The sequence below is a fragment of the Andrena cerasifolii genome, chromosome 1, assembly GCF_050908995.1.
Source record: "Andrena cerasifolii isolate SP2316 chromosome 1, iyAndCera1_principal, whole genome shotgun sequence".
NCBI lineage: Eukaryota > Metazoa > Arthropoda > Insecta > Hymenoptera > Andrenidae > Andrena > Andrena cerasifolii.
The window spans coordinates 26,789,485-26,810,802 of NC_135118.1; the positions used below are offsets into that span (position 1 = coordinate 26,789,485).

General features: G+C 43.6%; 1 protein-coding gene across 2 annotated transcripts; it reads left to right on the top strand.

The window, feature by feature from the left end:
* Window positions 1–2,503: 2,503 nt before the first annotated feature.
* LOC143373558 (uncharacterized) lies at window positions 2,504–18,110 on the top strand. Of its 2 annotated transcripts, XM_076820952.1 has the most exons (3): window positions 2,504–3,905; window positions 4,035–4,290; window positions 17,209–18,110. In XM_076820952.1, exons 1-3 carry the CDS (start codon window positions 3,099–3,101, stop codon window positions 17,463–17,465), a joined length of 1,320 nt encoding a protein of 439 aa, XP_076677067.1. In that variant the 5' UTR covers window positions 2,504–3,098; the 3' UTR covers window positions 17,466–18,110. The 2 variants fall into 2 exon arrangements, with proteins under 2 accessions (XP_076677067.1, XP_076677057.1); XM_076820942.1 differs by having other exon boundaries at window positions 2,508–4,290.
* Window positions 18,111–21,318: the final 3,208 nt, after the last annotated feature.

The window sequence follows — 21,318 nt, forward strand, 5'->3', positions numbered from 1 at the left end:
CTGAATAGGAGTTTCCATGGGAAATTGCAGTATCTTACGAAGATTGAACGAAGCTTTTTTACATATTTGAAGAGATTAGGGACAACAGGGGCACCTACCTACAATCAGATTTTGAAATTAATGAAAGTTAGTGAAAATAATTCTACTTCTTATATGGAGAATAATTTAAACTCGATGACTTGTGGCTTCGGAACTTTGAATATAAAAACCCTTCGTTTCTAAAAGTCATCGAACACCGCGTGTTTTCAACTGACAACTAATATCCACCCTTACTTGTTATTAGGGGCAGCATTGTAAGGCCTCAAAAGGACAAGTTTGTTTCTACGGTTTTGTGAAATATGTAGAAGTAACTATCTGCAGGGAAGAAAATAGATATTCTGCCCTCCTTAATTAAAATATCCTATCTAGCATTTTTCAAAAGAAGTTGAAATGTTTGAAGTTCCACGCGTCTTTTATCTCGCAAGTAAAGTTGTGAAACCCTAAGTGCTTCGTAGAGATTTAGTAAAAGTCCTGGTTTATTTATTTTTTTTTTGCGAGGTTGGCAGAAAGAAAATGGCAAAACTTCAGTTTTCTCGGTTGTTTTGAAATGCTAGATAGGACATTTTAAATAAGGAGGGCAGTATTACCCCAGTAGTTTTTTTGCTTCATTGGTGATAGGCTCGCGTGCGTGAATTTTGTGAAATACAGTAGTTGCTGTTAATTTGGTACTCTAAGGAAGGAACGATGTGCCTTAAACGGGGGGAACATTGGCAGCTACTTAACATGTAGGTATTAAAGAAGGAAAAGGACATAAATTTTATGCGTTTTCACACTTGCAGTGCAATTAAAAACGATGCCATGTTAAAATAAGAAACCTAAAGCAAATTTAAAAGGGTTTAATTTAAAAGAAAAATGAAATAAAAAATATATAAGAGCTTGCTAGATACTAAAAACTTGCGAACGGTAAACTCTGGGGTCGCGAAATGTATCCCAGTTCATTACCCCTAGCTAATCCAGATGAACGTGACTATTTTCACAAAAAATAAATAAAAAAAATTCTTTTCTTTTATGAAATCAGAATCTAAATTTCGGGTGAAGCTAGTTGAACATAAAAAGAAACAAATTTAAGTGCCAATGTATAAGTTCAGATTGGTAGGTAAAATTTTAGCTGTTATACAATATATCTAAAGAGTGTTCTGTATGTGATGTGTCAATTTTACACTAGCAGCTAATTCACATGTATTAAAGAAAGAAAAGGATAACAATTTTGTTGTTTGCGAGGAGTAAGGTTTTAAAATGTGGCCTCAGCTTGTGCCTAAGTAGTCTGGTTCGTGGTAAATGCGGCCCTGACTCAATTTGTGGATGATGCGACATTCCCAGGATCTAAATTCCAGCAACAAGTAAACCTCTGCCTTAGCAGAATCGTATCAATGATTCCCTACAGTTCTCTCCCTCCAGTGTCGCAAACGAAACCAACACCACACTCTGCAATTCTCCACAATTATACAGGGTAAACTGTACAATGATTGGCACCCTAAGCGGAAATCCCAATTGGAATGTTTATATTTTTTTGTGAAGTTTTTACATGGTCTTAATTTTCAGTTATTATCAATGATTATGGATTTCTCATTAAAATAAAACATCTTGAGTACCTATTAAGTTTTTTGTTTTAAAAATATTCAATGAAAAACAAAAATAGGCATAAAAGTACAATCAACGGCACCCTAAAATTTGATGTTATATAAAAAAAACATATGCAGTTAAAAACTAAGTTTAAAGTGTTCAAGCAGACTATTTCATTCGCTATTAAATACCTACAACATTTATTAAATCTGTATTTCAATGCATTACTTAGTTATAAAGCGACAAAATAAAAGAAAACGCCTAAAACTCAGCACCTTTTTCCACTTTGTGGTGTCGCCAGATGTTAAATGTGTAGTTCAACTACTGGGCTTTGCAGTGTTATAGTGAAAGAAAAATAAGAAATTGTAAAAAAAGTACTTTCAAAGCCTGTACTTCTTAATATATGACTATTTAATCAGGAGTGTCAATGATTAGTGCAGTGCCAGCATTAGATACATTCTAATTTACTGAAACCCTTCCCTGCTCTGAATGCAATCGCGGACCCTGATCCAAGACCATTACTTTCCCCGAACATAACAACACAACACCATCATCGACCCAAAGAAACCACAATAATCCTCCCCAAGGACACAGCCGCCACTCGAACACCCTGAACACCCAGGTCTCCATCACTTTCAACAATTCAATAAGCATCATCAGCCCAATTCCTCGGCGAAACAACGAAAACCTCAAAAGTTATGCAACCTTTCCATTACACCCGTCTCCCGTCGAGCGATCAGCCACCCTCGCGGCGGCCGTGCCTCAGCGTCGAGGGGCGTCAACCTCACCTCCTATTGGCCAAGAACGCGAGCATTGGCGCCGTTCACCCGCCGTCGACCAATCAGCGATCCAGGACGCGCCCCACCCCCGTCTTCGGACCGCCCACGCCGCGCTACGCGGACGACGGGTCGCGACGGCGTGGCCGCGTCGTCGGGACGCGGCAAAGCTTCCACCGGGCCCGCGGCTCATCCCGAGCTCCAGTCAACCGAAAACACTTAGCCGCGCATCAGCGCGAACTACCGAGGGAAGTGGCGGAGTCTAAATAATTGACCCCACCGTGCCGGCTCAGTGCAAACAATTTACGTCGGGCGCGACGTAAATAACGAGCCGCCTCATCCACCTCGTATTGTGATCACCGCGGGTGAACCGCGTGGCCGCCACGCGAATTCATCGTCTCCGTCATCCGCGCTGGCCAGCGCAGACGGTATAAACAATCGGCTTCCCCGTCGGGAGTGAGGTCCAGCGAGTAGATCCCGGTGGATCCAAGTGTCCAAACGTGGCGCGTTTTTTTTTTTCTTCAAATCAGATCTCAGTTCCGGGAACTGGCGCCGTCTCAGCCGAGTGACAGGGGTGTGCTCGGATCCGCGAAGCTTCGGGGTCAGCGGAGTTTGTTTACGGTCTTGTGGGAGCCTGGGGTATCGCTGGACGTCTGTGAAGTGGCTGCGAAAGCTCCGAGGACCTTAGAATGCCCGCCGCCGCGTGACCGGCAGGACTCCATGGACCACTCGGTGATCGTCCCGTCGACCCATCGCGGGGGCGCAGCGGAGAACGCGAGGATCGCGATGAAGAACGAGACTGAGGCGAGCCTGCACCTCCAGGAGCAGTCCGCCGTCGTCCACGCCAACTCCACTTCCGTGGTGCCGCGGACAGGCTTATCCATGAGCAGCCTGAGCCAGGACCAGGCTCTGGACACCCTGATGATCAGTCCGACGAGCACGGAGCTGCCGAGGAAGCCAGGCGCCCGTCGCCAGGAGAAGCCGCCCTACTCCTACATAGCGCTGATCGTGATGGCGATCCAGTCGAGCCCCGCGAAGAGGTCCACCCTCTCGGAGATATACACGTTCCTCCAGCAACGCTTCCCGTTCTTCAGGGGCACCTACCAGGGCTGGAAGAACTCCGTGCGCCACAACCTCAGCCTGAACGAGTGCTTCATCAAGCTACCCAAGGGGCTAGGCAGGCCCGGCAAAGGCCACTACTGGACGATCGACCCCTCGACGGAGTACATGTTCGAGGAAGGGAGCTTCCGCCGGCGACCGCGGGGATTCCGTCGCAAGTGCCAGGCCCTGAAGCCTCAGTACCCACAGTACTTCTCCGGTAGCGGCCCGGTGGGTGTCCAGGCGCCGGGGTACGAGAATCTGGCGCCCGGAGCCATGGACTACGCCAATGGCTACCAGAATCAGTACCAGAATTACCAGGAGTATGCAATGTACGCGCCCGGGGCTGGTGTCTCCGCGGATTGGGCTTACCCGGAGGCCTCGTACAAGACGCCGCCTATCGCGGAGGTGACCTACAAGACGACAGAGGTGACTTACAAGACGGGGGAACAGTCTGTATATCGAAATGGGGAGATCGTGGCGTTTAAGAGCGAGCCTGGGTACGCTAGGAGCCAGGATCAGCTGGGCTATAGGGCTACCGATGGGTTCTCTGTTAAGGAGCATCAGCAGCACCACCCAGACTCGGTTTACAAGGAGAACGATACTATGATGAGCTACAAGTGCCCGTCTAATCCTGCGCCTACCACTCAGACACCCGGCCAGGAGTATTACTACGGGCTGCCAGGGGTCAACAACGCGGGTAGCAACGTCAACGTCCCCATGCAAGGGATGCCGGAGCAGACTGGCAACAGCAGCCCCGTGGGCAACGTCAGCTCGCCGCACAGCGGCTGCCAGACACCTGTAGCTGATAATGGTGAGTGCATCGTGCACTTTTCTATTTTCATTGGCACCTAACAGAGTGAAGGGCATGGGGGTTTGAACACGTGTCTGCTGTGAACAATGAGATTCAATCACAGGACCGACGTGGAAGTAAGTACCTACGTGTGAAGGGTGGGGGGAAAAACTGGGAATGTCCATTTTTTTGTGATTTTGCGATTTACAGTCTGGTCCATGAGAGCTTGCTCCTCATAGCCACGGCCCTGTACTTTAAGAAGGAGTGGGTCCTTGAGAATTCGGTGGAGAAAAGTGTCTTCTACTACGCTGATTAACACGTGTGGCGTTTTAGTTTGTGATTCTGTAGAAAACAGGCGATTTTTAAAATGAGAGCTTCATATTTTTTGCCGTTTTTGCATGACGTGGAAAGAAGAGAAGAGCATATAACGTTTGCACTGGCCTGCACAATGGTTTGATGCGAATCCAATCGAAGACGTTTGGGGTTTCATAAAGCACAAGCTTCAAGGAAAACCTATACTCACGGTTAAGCAGTTACCTCGAGAAATTCGAGAAATATGGTCTTTATCTTCGGAGTGTTAAAAAAAGTTAGTTGAAAGCATGCCTAAACGGTGTCAAGCGATTATCGACAACAACGGGGGTTGGACCATATACTAGGTAATTGCGGATTAGTTCATAGAACTTACTTTTCGGCAATATAGACTTTTTTTAAATCTAATGATTCCTTTCGGAGACACGAGGAGCACGCTCTTATGGAACAGACTGTATAGCATACTAAATAGCTTAAAGTACCCGCGTTGCCCGGGTAAAACTTCGATTGTCACGGAGTGTCAAGAGGGTGAAATAAGGAGGAAGGAGTGGGATGTCCAGATTTCATGGTAGCCTATATTTTCTGCAGGGTTCTAGAGAGTAATTATACAATATTTGGTCCAGATCGGTTAAAAACATCGCGATAAAAAATACCCTGTATGTTATCCTGGTCCTAGACTACGTATACACAAATTTTCAGAATGATCCGTTGCGTAGTTGCGACGTGATTGAGTAACAAACATCCAAATACACTTTCACATTTATTATATTAGGCTTAGTAGGATTTTGTTGGTGGCCACTGGGACTACAGAACTGATGAATCAAAAAAGGGTTATACAGTTCAAATACCCCCTTAAGATAACGTTAAAGATTTGGTATACTAGGGTAAACTGTACAATGATTGGCACCCTAAGTGGAAATCCCAATTAGAATGTCTATATTTTTTTGTGAAGTTTTTATATGGTCTTAATTTTCAGTTATTATCTATGATTATCGATTTATCATTAAAATAAATCATCTTGGGTACCTATTAAGTTTTTTGTTTTAAAAATATTCAATGAAAAACAAAAGCAGGCATAACAGTACAATCATTGGCATCGCAAATTTGAGGTTATATGGAAAAATATACTTAAAAACGAAGTTTAAACAGACTATTTCATGCACTAGTAAATACCTACAACGCTTAGTAAATCTGCATTTCAAACTATTACTTAATTATAAAGAGACAAAATGTTGTTACTTACCACTTATCAAAATTTTAAGAAAACGCCTAAAACTCAGCTCTTTTTCCCACTTTGTGGTGTTGCCAGATGTTAAATGTGTAGTTTAACTACTGGAACTTGCAGTGTTGTAGTGAAAGAAAGATAAGAAATTGTAAAAAAGTACTCTCTAACAAGGGAACATCCTGAACCCGGAACTTCAAAAAATTCTGAAACTTTGTGAATATGTAGGGAATTTCCTGCTGATTACAACGTAATTTTTGTTTACAGCCCAAATTCACTCTAAGGGGGTGTAATTAACCCCCGAAAATTCGGCTATTTTCCAATTTTGTGTTATAACTCGTGAACAGTAAAATAATTGTTTTACTAAATGATAGATCTAATTAAAATACATAACTTTTGTCTTGAAACTTTTTTTCTACCTCTTACAGTTCCCTGAGTTATAACACAAAATCGGAAAATAGCCGAATTTTCGAGGGGTGAATTTCACCTCTTCGAGTGAATTTGGGCAGCAAACAAAAATTGCATTGTAATCAGGAGGAAATCTCCTGCATATTCACAAAGTTTCAGAATTTTTTGAATTTTCGGGTTCGGAATCTTCCCTTGTAAGTAGTTTTTTTAGCCTGTCTTCGCCAGGCATTACTATCCTGTATAATAAGACGCGTAAGATAACCACAATTTTTGTTGTAAACTCTCCCAGAAAACAATTTTCGCTGCGAAATACGAAATTTCACAACTTTTGCGTATCAGAAGGATCTCTGTACCTGTCTAATTGGTCTCCTGAAGGGCACTTCGAGGGGCCTAAGTCACATACGTGCCCAGAGTCACTGCTCGCCGACATTTGCGACCCCCCTCCCTTAGAAACGAAATAATTCTCGATATTATTACAAAAACTAATGCGCGACAAAGACCCCGAATCAAAGAAATTTGTGGAGCATATTCACTCTTACAACAACGCTTTTTCGTTTGCCTCCATGAGAGCCCAAATAAAAGGGCGCATTTCGACTCTGCGTTGAGCGCGCGTTTGTATCTCCACCACTTCTTGGAATCCTTCGGTCGAGTGTGAGAGAACTCGTGAGCGAGCGAGGGAGAACGAAAGACTCGACGCGAAGTTACCGTCGGCTACGAAAGAGAGAAAGCACGACACTTTGCCTCGCTTCGTCTTTCAGCTCGAACTCGACCCGCGTGCGGGCCTACATACAATGCAGTAGCGGCTACTACATTGTACATAAATACCTGTTTTAGGCCGCAGGTACTACCCACTATCGCATCTTTGGGCGCCGAGGAAACTTCATGCCGAATCCGAACCTTGTAAGTCGTCGGGAAGTACGAAAAAAAAGCCTCTGGAAAGATTTTGCTAACAAACGAACATCCACCTTAACCCTCGGTTGTCACGCCTACTTTTTTGAACGTCGTTGTCACATTTTCGAGCAGTTGCTATTTAAAAACTGTTTGTTAAATTAAGTCTGAAAAATTCTGAGATAAAGTTTAAATATTGTACAATGTATGCCCATCGTGGAAAGTTGACATTTAAAGTGTCATCATGCTTAAAAATAATTTGGAGCAATAAGAGTTCCGATAAAAAGTGTTTTGCTTAAAAGAATTGCAGGGTCAATTTTGACCCAGGTTGACAACCGAGGGTTAAGCGTCTTATTACATAGGATGCTCGAGAGCTTCTTCCAGTTTAAGGTCAATACACGTAGAAGTTACTTATGTAGATGTAAAAAGGGACGAGTGGACCATTATCTCCGAGTCGCCACGAGAGATCGACTTTCGTAACCATTGTGTAATGGCTTTCATATATTTTGCTCGGCTTAAGATTGAAATGCAGTTAGACGCTGGATGAGCTGGAGCCAGACTCCACTTCGTCGGACTTTGCGCGCAGCCATTGATCTCTAGACGCAATTCACGAGACTGCCAGGAGATCCTGGTTGCCGAGGACAACAATGACAATTCATGACAGTCTTCGGGGGCCATCTGGAGAATCAGAGACAGTTTACGACCGCGGAGGCGCCGACCACCGTAAAACGGAGCTGTCGGATACTCGTTCGCAGAGTGTCCGGACACGTTTCATACATTCGCGCGATTGTCGAGCACGGGGGAATTCGGGAAAGCTCGATTTAAACTTTAGCTTCAGTCTCGCTTCGATTCTCTGTGAATTGTAATTTGCTTCCATCATTGTATCCATGTCGATGCAGCGTGAATAGCTTGGTACAATGGAGTCTCGATAATCCGTGATAAGGGGACTCAAAGTGATTCGAATTATCAGGAACTCATTCATACTCCTGCACATCCACTAACTCACTTCAGAGTAACAAGAGTAAAAAGAAAAATGACCTACGAAAAGCATCGTTGCTAAAATATGCCTAAAACCGGGAATCCACTGGGAAGCTAAGCTAAGCTAACAAGGGGAGGACACCGTGTGATGTACATCGATTTTGTTGAGCCTTGGCACGATGGATCTGTGTCGAAAATAAGTAAATAGGTGTCCGAGCGTTTCAGGCAATAGGCCTTAATAATAGAGATATTTATAAGTAAGTTAATAAAAATTTCATAGTGGCCGTGGGATTTTGGTGGGTAAAAATCCCACAACTACCCTTGTACCCCCGGGGGGTACCCTTCTGAAGAAATCGCGGTGTCTTTTGAAGATTTCCCCAAATTAAAAAAAAAAATTTTTTTTATAAATTATTTTTTTTAATAATTTTTTTTTTAACTTGGGGAAATCTTCAACAGGCACCCTGACTTCTCCAGAGGGGAATCCCCCGGAGGCGTCAGGGTAGTGTGGGATTTTTACCCACTAGAACCCAACGGCCATTATGAAATTTTAAATAATTTATATGTAAGTTTTCGACTGTTATTATTCGAATATTTGAGTATTCGAATGTTATTATTCGAATATTTGAGTATTCGAATGTTATTATTCGAATATTTGAGTATTCGAATGTTATTATTTGAATACATCAGTATTCGAATACTTAAATATTCGAATAGTATTTGGATACTTGGATATTCAAATACATCAGTATTCGAATACTTAAATATTCGAATAGTATTTGAATACTTGGATATTCGAATACTTAAATATTCGAATAGTATTTGAATACTTGGATATTCGAATACTTAAATATTCGAATAGTATTTGAATACTTGGATATTCGAATACTTAAATATTCGAATAGTATTTGGATACTTGGATATTCGAATACTTAAATATTCGAATAGTATTCGGATACTTGGATATTCGAATAGTATTTGGATACTTGGATATTCGAATACATCAGTAAACGAATGCTTAAATATTCGAATAGTATTTTGATACCTGGATATTCGAATTATATTCGCCAAATAATTGAGCAACTGAAGTATTCGAATATTCGAATTCTGAAAAATTCGACAAATAGTCCCAGCCCTATTCGTCACCACTTATGTTACTCGTCACTTATTAACCCCACTACTTTAAGCAAAGTACTGTAAAAAAGATTCTGCGTCATAAAAAATTCCAAATTTACTACGGAAGCTTTTTCTGGGAATCAGCACCAGCGCGAAGCGGGTTCAGCGCGTTCCGCGGTGCCCCGCGGCCCACGAGAAGCTCATCGTAAATTTTGCGGGGCCCCATGCACGGATATTTATTGTTATAAAATTTAGAAGTATCTACATGTCTATAAGTAAATTCTTTGGCCCTGCAAAATTTCACGCCGCCCCTGCTGTGAATTATTTAGCAAAAATCTGTGATGGGTCGAAACAGAGTATCAGCTTTTTAAGGGTTACGTAGAGATTGATAGTTAAAAATAAGCGAAATTGCATCCGTGGATGCTATACTGTATTACTTTGCGCTAGAGTGACACCATTTCGGGCAAGCAAATTTAAAAATTAACTTCCGCTCAGTAGTACCGTCGGAAGTACTCTTCGCGGAGCCGACAGACACGAGATTGTTGGAGCTGACAGGACCTATTAGTCGGGGTGACATTCCTGTCACGCCCCGTGCGAGAAAGTCGTAATTCGTAACTCGTAACTGAACACGTGTAACACGGCGCGACACAAAATCCCGACACGCTCCCCGTCAGATTAATTTAGCGTGAACACCCACGGCCAACAGGGCCTGCAGCAATTAACCAGCCTTTAAATGTCTCCTTTCCCCCGGTGGCGACAGACTTTGACGAGAATGCACGAGAGAGTTACATAATTTACACACACCAAAGTACGCACTCGATTAAAGAAGAAAGAACCACAATAATTTAATTCCCTTTGGGTTCCTGTCAACTGTGCGTTGGACGCCTATAGGCGTTCGTGCGTATGGTTAAGAAGTAGGCAGATAAGATTTCCGCACGCGATATTAGGCTTCGAAGTATTTTACTCGCAGTACTCAATGAATTTAGTCATAATTACCATTCTAAGGGGGTGATGGTACTGTGGTGCACAGTGACTTTGTAACATCTTCTTCCCTAGTGTTCCACGTATCAGATAAGCTAGGTATTGCTGTGCAATTATGTGAAATTCAGAATCAGGAGGCACGGTAATGAGAGGTAGTATGTGTAGTATTTAGGAGTAAATGATTTTTATGGCGAGCGGTTCATTCATGAATGAACCGATTCCATGAATGTAACAACGTATTACGTGCGATCGCGTGATAAACAAATGATCCGGGGGCGAACGAAAATACACGTTTTTTTTTTTGTATCGGTTACCGGTGGTCGCGTGCTAGCAGCGAGGTCTCGAATCGCTTATCGCGTAAACATTTACAAGTGGGGTAAACAAGATGTTCTTTAATCGTAAGTACATCGACCGTGCCGTCTCAAACACTGGCCCGGTTCGTTTATTAAACCTCTCCGCGGAATCAGTCGCGCCCCTCGGACCCGCGATCCCGGGCTGTTTTATGGTGGCGAGGATTGCTCCCGCGATTATCAACCAGTAATTTGTTAAACGCCTGGCCTTCACACTTTCGTCGCTCTTTTTCGTATAGGTATGTAAACATATTTTCCTTCAATCGTGTAGGTGCAGTGTGTAGGAGATTATTGGCTTAGCTACTTATACGCACTGCCGACTGATCTAGTTTACAATTACTGAGCTAAAGGTGTACACAAACGTGTGCTGATCGATCTTCCTCTAAATGCCTCTTCAATTTTTAGCATCTTTAAATTGAATTCATCCATTTAAATATGGACTGATGTCTTACTGTGTTACTTATATGAAAGCAATTATTCTTCGTCCAACTTTCAATCTGCAAATCACCCGCCCTGCATATATACTCAGTTCTTTAAATTCTTCAATTTTACACTCAGTTCCTCCGAACCCCCTCGTCAATCGGGGTTCATCCACGGCTTTGTGCCGCTGCAGTGGCGTTACAGCTTAAGGGGTACATAGGTATTTCGGGGTCAACAAATTGAAATTTTTGTTAGATTGTTTATAGTAGTCAGAAGTCTTAGAAGTATTTTAAAGAAGATTTCATTGGAAAATTCGAAAAATTGCGAGAGTTACAGCGTAAAATGTAACGGGCGGGCCAATGCTGGTAAACGCGCCGCGGCGGGCTTTGAAATCATTTTTCTCGAAACTATGTTTCTCAAGACGGTGAACATCGTAACTCGAGAAGGGACCGTTATTTTTTGTTGAAATTTGAACTAAAGCTACAAAACATTGTTCTCCACGATGTGGAGCTGGCTCGCTAAGATCGCATAACTTTAACAACATTTAAGATAACATTTATCACAGAATTACTTCGGTGAAATCTTTCGAACTTGATATTTGTTGTATAACTCCGTGAATTTTTATTAAAATTTTTCGGCCAAATTCCGCATTGTAGATTTTGAGTTAGAAGATACTCGTGTACAGCGATTTTGCGTTTAGATGAGTCGGTCGATCGGAATCCTGTTCACCACATGGAGGCGCGCATTATGTAAGCGCTCACTTTGACGTCTTGTATATTAATTAATTTTTAATATTTTGTAAACAGTCTTATTTGAAAATACGTCTTACACCCCTAAGAAAGAATTATTAATAGAGCAAATGGTTTAAGTTATTACTGGCTCTACAATCTAGCCCAGAAGCAACCGTTGATTTTAGCTGTCCATGTACCTCCTTAAGGGATTACGCCACCCTGAGGCGCTCGAAACAGCACTAAACTAGACGAATTTTTTTTACTGATACTATGAGGTTGAAAATTATTTATTTTCTTCTTATGGGTAGAGCAATATTATTTTTCAACGTTCTCTCTGTATCTGCCATGTTTTTTTTTCACTGTCACACAAAAATTCAGAACAATAGTTCAAAATACAATAAAACAGCCTGCCAAACCTCAAATTCATTTGTCGAACCGTTGTTGTACAAAAAAATTATAAAGACTTACCTATTTTTCGGCCCAACAAGGCGCAATCCTCCCTTAAGGATGTATCGGACCTATCATCAAAATGCTACCAAGTTGATGAAAATTTGTGAGATTGTTCTTTCTAATCTTCCCGACGTGCTCCAAAAATTTGAATCGAATTCACTACTCAGTTGCTGAGTTATAACGAGTTTAATTTTCACTGATTTTACACGTAGGTACTCTTATTGGAAGAAACGATCTTGACGGATAAAATAGCTGGAAAAATGTTGAAGAAATGGTACCAATGCTTTCATTTTTTTTTTACATGTAGTATACGGGTAGATGAAAATATCTGCCAAGTTTCAATTGTTTTCATTACACCGTTTTAAAGAAATAAATTATAAATAAATTGTAACTTGTGAACTATAAAATTGTGAATTCAGGGCATTTTCGCTGCCAAGAGTTTAGCAATTGAGAAAGCATTTGTAAAGTGAAAAATACTTTCCTAGGAGTAGAAATCAGACTTCAACTGTCGTTCGAGTTCCTTACATCTAGATTTACTATGCGTAACACGAAGATATTCAAGTATTTCAAGTTTCATATACTTTTGTCTAATATTGTACGTCCGATACATCCTTAACGGGCGGCCGATGAGCAGTTGCCGCCTGGGTCCCTGCGTGGAAGGCCCCCAGGTCCCCATCCTCAAAAAGAAATTATGATTTTATCCAAACACTATATACTTTTTTTATTTCCCACAATTTTCATACCACAAGCGCGTAAATTTACTTGTGATTCTGTTACGCGCCAGGGTGTCCCAGAACATTTGCCACCTGGGCCTTCTTCCTTAAACTCGCCACTGCCCAACCCTATTTCAAAAGCCAATCGAGCACGGCCCATTCGCTTCCACGCCGCACACGCCGTGACACCGTTGGAAAAGTCGACGATCCATCACACCGATCAACAGATCGTTCCCATTCACGCACACTCCCCGCTTATAAGTACACACAATCTATTCCTTCTCCACCTCGATACACCGTGAAATCGACAGGGGGATAAACGCGCCACCCACGCACCCTTCCGCCCCCGATTCCTCCGCCCTCCTCGCCTCTTCTTCTCTCGTTCAGTCAGTAAAGTGTAAACGAGATCAATCTGCAGACGCGCCTCGGGTAGGCCCCAGTTTTCCTCTTTCTCTTTTTCTACACCAGTCTCGGGATGTATTTCTGGAGCGCGCGCGCGCGCGCGCACGCGATCCCTACTCCGCGACTATGGGCATCGTTGTTAGGATACGATATTCGCTTCTGTGCTCTTTTACTGCCGCCGTTGTCGACGGCACCACGCCTCGAGCAACGTGTACTCGTTAAAATAAGAGAAAGAAATTCGCGGGGGAGGGAGGACCGTTGAACTGCCCTGGAAATCCTCGTGCTCTGTCCAAGGGGGTGGTGGAAGAAGCCCGAGAGGGGGAGGTTTTGACTGACAGCACTGCCATCGAGACCACACACGACGCTGTTTTAAGGCACTCGTTACACTTCCCTTCCACCCGGAATTAAACAGAATCGCGATCGCCGGTGCGAGATGGGTCGGCTTTAATCGATGCTACATTATTAGGTTGCTGCATAAGTTCTATCCGCTAGAGCCCGTCTTCTAGAAACTCGATTTCTGGAAACAGCTCGTACTTACTTCGAACTATGTATTTTTTCTTACTACTTCACTTCGCCCCGAAGTTAGATTCTGATTTTATAAGAAAATTTCTTTTTTCGTGAAAATATGTACTCACATGTCAGGCACAATGAGCTGAGGCATATTTCGTAATTCGAGAGTTTACCGTTTGAAACTTTTTAGGCGGCAGGCAAACTTACGAACATTTAAAATTTCTGCTTTATATATTAAGATCACAGTTTTCCCGTTTATATGGAATTTGTGTTAGGTAAAGATCTTGGGATTTATCATTAATCCTTCATTGACGCTCTGCGTGCGAGCCACCCATAAGCTGATTTTGACGCTCTGTACCTTCTATGTGCAAAATGAATACCTTTTCTCCAAAGCTGACTTACAAACTATTTTTTCTCTCAAAATATTATATCCAAGCAACAACTCTGTAGGTTTTTAGCTTCTAATATTGAAATTTGTAAAAGTTACAACTATTTAAATATTTTCTTCGTTTTTTCTCGACATGTGGTAATCTAGAATTTTTTTACAAACACTGTGATTAAATTTCAATAAAATAACTTTCGGAATATATTCTAGAGGCCTTAAAACTGATCCACGATTTTCTTTATGACGATTGGATTCTTTAGATGATAATGGCAGTTGTTTCGAGAAGCTAAAAGAATTAGTTTACTATGTGACGTGTTTCGTCGTTTTGAAAAAAATGCAGTTGGTCGGAATAGCAAAAAAAAAAGTAGGAAATATCGTTTTTTAAACTTTTTTTTGAGCTCGTAATGAAAATTCAAAAAACCCGTTTGTAGATTGAAGTAAGTTGTATACATGCCTAAAGTTTCATGAAAATCGGTTAACGTTGCTCCGAGCTATAAACGCTTAAAGATCGCAGAATACCTAAAGGTGCGGTTAATCTGTTTTTCTGGTTCGACGCGCAACGTAGAACCTCGTACCGTAGGAAATTTTCAGTATTCGGCGCGCAATACGCGCTGTTGCACGTGTTTAACTCTGCCTGAAGGTCGAAAATCGCGAAATTCCCGAAATCAGCGAAACTCTTAGCAAACTAATCCTTCTAGCTGCTCAAAAAAAAATCCTGTCGTTTGGACCAATTATAAAAAGTTATGCGATTTTAAAAGTTGTAAACTTTCTTTCGCCCCCCGCCACTGTATATGAAGATTTTGCTCCGTTTTGAAATCTAGAAATTTCTATTTCACTTTGAAACAGTTTGGGATTTGGCTGACTTGAGAATGCTCGCAGGAGAACCTTACTAGAAGAAATACCTACGGCTCTCTTTTTTTATAACGTTGCCAATTCGACTCTGTAGACATCAGGAAAGATACTCTGGAAAAGGCAGAGCGGCAGGAAGGAGATGGGAAAGGCGAGACAAAGACAGAGCCGAGGCACGAGTGAAGTGCGCACTCGAGGAAGAACTCGAGGGCTGCCGTAGCTTCTGATTTATCGTACCTATACAAGGACTGATTTCGTCTCGTGAGATCTCTTCATTTCCCCCCCTCTTGTTGCGTCATGTGTGGTCCCGAGTGCAATCCCTGAAAAATTTAATCGTCCAAGGCTCTGTCCCTCCTAAGTCTCGTCCCAAGAAGATTCTTTGGTAATTATTTAGAAGTCTCCCGTCCTCACCGATTTCAATGATTTTTGGATATGTTATCAAGATCAAGATTCTGAACAACTTTTCCCTATACATGTTACCGCCGCACAAGCTTCATTTCCGAGATATTTGCGAAAAACTTCTGTTGATTTATTCCGACGCAACGCATTCCAGTCCCCAACTTGTCCCGGGTATTGGTTGGGGCTAGATTAGTACGGGAAGCGCGTAAAGCATGATAGCGAACTGATGTGAGTTTAGAGACTTGAACCAGAAACTTGCGGATGCCCGTCAACACCCCGACTTATGAGTTGGTTCGCTACCATGCTTTACGCGCCCGCGAGCAGGCGCGCGCCCCCGCACTAATCTAGCCCCAAACAGTACTAATACCCGGGACAAGTTGGAAAGTGGAATGCGTTGCGTCGGAATAAGTCTAAAGAGGTTTTTCGCAAATATCTCGAAAACGAAGGTAAGCTTCATTTGTTTTGTCCCATGCTGGCGCATACGTTGCCACGGACGCGTACTGTAGGTAGGTGTACGGCAGAATACAGTATTTCCTCGTTAACGGCTCGCTGGTCGGGACCGGCGTTGAGCCCGTATCGTGAACAGAGCCCTAATTCCGAGTGTTCGTTTCTCGCTTCTTTCTGGCCGAAGGGGGGAGCGAGATGGAACACAGCGTGCGCGATAAGCCGCGTATTCACCTGCGCATTCGCCCCGAATGTGCATTCGGCGCGCACCGATTTTTTGCTCGTCCGGTGTTCGGCGCGTGTTCGGGGCGCGGCGCGCATTCGGGCCGATCCGCTTGTTGGCGGTCCATCAAAGCGCGCATTCGGGTCCGAACAATACCATGAAATGGACGCCGCAAATTTCACTCAACCCCGAACGCGCGCCGAATGCGCGCCGAACGCGCGCTGAGCTCCGAACGGGCAAAAAATCGGTGCGCGCCGAATGCGCAGGTGAGTACGCGGCTATAGTCGCAAGCGCTTACCGTGAGCACGAAAACCGCTTCGCAAAATCTTGACGCAGGCCCGGCTAACGGTAAGCGCTTGCGACCATAGACATATATAGACAGAGCGTAAGCTGAGGGGCGGGGGGGTGTAAGATTCGCGGTAAGGGGAGCGATACAAGCAAATCGGGTAACGCAGTGGTTATGCATGCCGAATGTTTCCGAAGCTAACCCGACGTGCCTGTATCTGACCTCTGCCTTTTCCCCTCCAAGCCTACCGTTCCCCTCGCCGACAGTCCCAGCTTCTGCTCCGTCTATATATGTCTATGCTCGCGACCATCGCGCGCGCGAAGGACAGAGTGTCAGGCGTCCGAAAGACGAAGCGAGACAAAACATCAACGCGTCGTCTGTCTCGTAGCGTCCTCGCTCGCTCTCAGTGCCTCTCGCTCGCTCTCAGTGCCTCTCGCTCGCTCTCAGTGCCTCTCACTCGCTCTCATTCCATCTCGCTCTCGCCTTCGCCGGACAAGAGTGAGACAGAGGTGGTGGGGATAGCGAGAAGTCCGTATCGTGTACACCAACCGAGCCCGTAACGAGGAAATACTGTACTTACATTGTGTAGTAGCAGCAGTTTTTCGCGAATATCTCGGAAACGAAGGTCGAGCGGCGGTGACACGTATAGGGAAAAGTTGTTCAGAATCGTGTCCCCGACAACATATCCAAAAATCATTGAAATCGGTGAGGACGGGAAACTTCTAAATAATTACCGATTCTTTAGCTATTCAACGATCTAATAACCAATTACGAACCTTGATACCTAATACACTTATAGAGCGCAAGTAAGCAAGACTACTTAGTTATTTCGTAACCAACATCCACGCCAATAGCCCCCTTTCTATTTCTCGTTTCAGGGATAAAGATGCAATGTTCAAATTCGACCACGAATAGCTCCGGCGGCGGCCTGGTCGACCGAAAGCCTTCCTACTTCGGTCACCCTGGCGGTTCCGTGACCTTGGGATCGCTAGGCTCCCTGGGCTCCCTGAACTTGAGCAACATCGGCGGCCTCAGCATATCCAACATACCTGGCGCAGTCTCCTCCAACATCCACCACACAGCGACGACGCCGCCGACGTCGATGTATTACGATCAGATCAAGTACAACATGTGAGCCGCGGCTGTCCAGCGATCCGAAAGAACGGCGTACTACTGTAAACCCCCTAGTGTCGATCGAACTACGAAACGGTGCGTCGAACGAGACACCCGGCTCGGGATCTTGAAACTCTGCCGCCAAAGGGATCTCTCTGCTGCCAGAGAGAGCCAGTGTGGACGTTACGTTTAAGTTGTATAAAAAAAAAAGAAAGAAACGATATCGTGTGCTCAAGAAACGAGAAAAAGTTGCGGGACGCGCCCCGATCTCCTCGTGGACCGTCGCTTCTATAACTGTGCACGTCGACCTCCTATTATTTATATTTATAGCCATCGATGAATGTTGTTAAGGCCCCCGTCGCGAACCAACTTCGTAGAATTATAAACGGTTTTTTGTGAGAAGGAGTGAAAGACGGTTTTTTCCTGTTGCTCGAATGCGGGCAAAATTTTTATCTAGATAAACTAACCGAATAAAAGTTAAAGGAATTACTCGTCACGTGTCGGATAAAGTTAACTCGGGTTAACGAACCAACGAGGAATAATTTTTTTTAACTTTTATTCGATATTCGAAATTTTATTTAAATGCAGATTTTGCCCAACTCTGCTCGAACGGCCCTGATGATGCTCTATTCGAGATCGGTAATCCTGTATGGAGAGAGCAATTTAGAGTGATGTACTGGACCGAGTGACTTGAGAGAGAACGATATTGATAACGTCACGACGGTTTCTGCGGTCGCGATAAAGGATTTGTTGTTAACACGAGTTCGTCTCCTAGTCCCTGCTTCTCATCCACGAGTTCCGAGAACCCTTCTTGATCATCAGGCAAGCTCGGTGCTTGGCATCATCTTGCGCACCGAGATCGTGCTCCCTGCTAGATCGTATGAGAAACTGTTCGCCGATACCACTCTTCTTCCCAAACAGAAAGTTCGCTGTCTTCGACCATTGTTTTTGGCAGAGCACGAAGGTGGTCTCACGACCTCGGAAGTATACAGATCTACGGACTTAAAAATTGTTTTCCTTTTTCAACTGAAGAAAATAAAGTACATGAACGCTGAATTCAAAGATTCGCGTTGTTTCTTGACTCAGGAGGAACCATTAGTTTCACATCCTTCCTAATACTTTCCATAAAATTTCACTAAGCTTGGTAATTTTAAAGGAATAATAAAAGCATGACTTTAAGAGAACACTTGTGGCCCTCGGAGCTTTTAATCTGTTTCTCCTTTTGAGAAAAAGGATGTAAGAGGAGTCTGAAGTCCAAGGATCCCTAGTAGCTGTTTCGAGGAAGTCGGTAGCCCTAGATCCTCCACAGGAGGTTATAAAGGAGATAACACGGTCGTCAACGATGGAAGCACGCTACCGAGCCGCCAGTGTGCGACAGATTTCTATTGGAACAGCTTGTTGCCCGTCCCTGCCATAAAAATCAGGAACAAGCCTCGAACGCTTCCTTTCAGACCCGCGAGGATCCTCATATTTGAGTAATATGGAGTTGCCCCGGTCTCACGTGTTCAAATAATGCCGGCGCTCTTTGACGAGGACGTCTCTATTAAATCACGTGCGCGCCGCTTCGAGGGAATGCTGCTCTGCCATGGCGATAATCAATCCTGTCGCCGCTCGAAATAGTGTGGCGACACTCGATCCAGATCCTCGTTATCGCGGTCAAGGAAGAGAAACAAGGAGCGCCGATGGGAAATTCGCGGGTGAATCAGATCGTGGCTGAAGAATTTAGGCACACTGCGCAATCACCCTTTCGAAACTCTGCTTGTATACTTTCACTGCTATCACATTTTTTCTTTCGTCTTTGGCAGTGTTGATTATGCAACAATTTGTATGTTTGTTAAAACTCTGAAACACTGTGTTTCTTAGAAGTCGACAGAATCGAGGGGTGAGATTATTAATAATAGAGAAGACAATAGAGAAAACTTGTTAGGACTTGGAAACAGTGGATTTGTGTTTGCAAACATTTTTTTTTGTATATTTCAATGAGGAGTATATGCCTGTTATAATTTGTGCCACGATTTTCTGAACACCCTGTACATGACTCCCTTGAATCGGTTTAGAGAATATCAAGAGAGGCTATTGCTTATGTAATAAATTAGAGGACGCTATGCGAGATGGCGGATCGCATGTGGCGTCGGCTTACACGAAACAGATTCATCACCGACATTAATTTCGCATTAAGACTTTTCTCCACCGCCCCGGTTCTTCATTCGCATAGGCATCGCTGTCCTCTTCTTTATCACGCATCTATCTATCAATTATTCCGTATGGAATATCAATATTATCAATCTCTGCTTTGCTTTGTTTTAATATTTCAAAAGAATCTCTCGAGCGATGTCCCAATGTTTCTGGTATAAAATTGAGTTTGGAACGAGTGTACAAGGTGTTCCAAAATTGCGTGACATCCGGTATAGCATTTGCGTGTCTAGGTATTGAACTGATAAGGGAGAGCATAAACTTCCCTATGGTACTTACAGTCTCGCGCATTCTATTTTACCGTGGAACGTGAAGCGCAACGTAATGCATCGTGAAGTACTTCGAAATTGAAAACGTACCATCGAGTGATTTCCCTGCGGTTTTTCTATACAGTCAGAAGATTGCTCCTCGACCAGGTATCTGCAGCGTTTTATCAAAGTTTCCTATAAAATAAGAGTTCAAGTGTTCTTGGCCGATTTTCATCGAGAGCACGTGATGCAGATACTAAGTTGGTACGAAAAGAGCCACTTCTTGCGCGCGTCGTCTGGAATGCACGTAAACCAGACGACGAATATGCACGAGGTGCAAGAGGAGTCACTCAATGACGTCGCTGACAGGCTACCCGCCGTCTTCTGGCCGTGCTTTTTCTACTTCGTGTTTCTGCGATATTTTTCCTCGACGAGGTAGGTAGCCTGTCAGCCTGGCTGTCTTGCTGGATTCAGGAAAATCTGTCTGCTCTATCTTATAAGGATCACTTAAAACAGAATTTGAGTATTATTCTGCTGGGTCTGTGCGAAAGTTCGTTCGCTTTATTCAAGCAAAATCTGAATTAAGAGTAAAAATAGATAGCAAATTTGATTGACCAAACTGTTTTTAGTGTTGCCAAATTTCTGGCGAAAGTACAAGAAGATGTAGTGGAAAATACAATTCCGTACACAATAACAACACCTAACAGTGAGCGAACGCACTTGTGCACCCATCTAATAAAAGAAATCTCTATTTTCATGAATCGACGTTCATTAGCCTCGACATTCATCCCGACATAAATTCTTTAACCTAAAACCGCACTTGCTCTAGTAAGACCGCCCACTCGTGGCAAACTTAAGCACTCCTAGCGATCGTTCCTACTTTCCACGGGTTTATGGCACGCCACTTGCGACATCTCTGTAAATGGAGATTCTTTTAACCTACACTCGCATCAATGACTATCCACTTGTGGCGAATCCGAGGATCCAGTGTACGTAATTCCGGGACAAGTGTCGGTTCTTGAGTCGTAAGAGGCGTAACTCAAGATACATTTACTATAACAGATAAGCGAACGGAGAGTTATGCCAGTTTTCAGTGCTGGCGCGAAGGAGGGTGAATTTCGTCGCCAGTTGCGATACTTTAACGATGTATTAGGTTGGAACGTATGGAATTGCCCTGTAATATTTTATATTTTTCAACTATTTCATTTATTTCATTTTTTTTGAGTTCCTGTGACATTTCTCACGTCGCAAGCCAGCGCCAGCAATTGTTATTGTATCCCCGCCATAAACAAAGGAACTTACATCGGCCATTGGTAATATCATATGCATCAACTGAATACTTCAACCTGAAAGTGGGAGCGAGTAGATGAAAACGACAGAGAGGAATGTCTCGGTCGACGAATCGAAAAACAACGGTGTGTGCCGGTGGCCCGA

Excerpts from the sequence above, each read along its gene's own strand:
- LOC143373558 (XM_076820942.1), top strand. The coding sequence starts at position 3,099 with ATGGACCACTCGGTGATCGTCCCGTCGACCCATCGCGGGGGCGCAGCG. Across the intron at positions 4,291-17,208 it reads GACACCTGTAGCTGATAATG|GGATAAAGATGCAATGTTCA; the intron begins GTGAGTGCATCG and ends TTCTCGTTTCAG.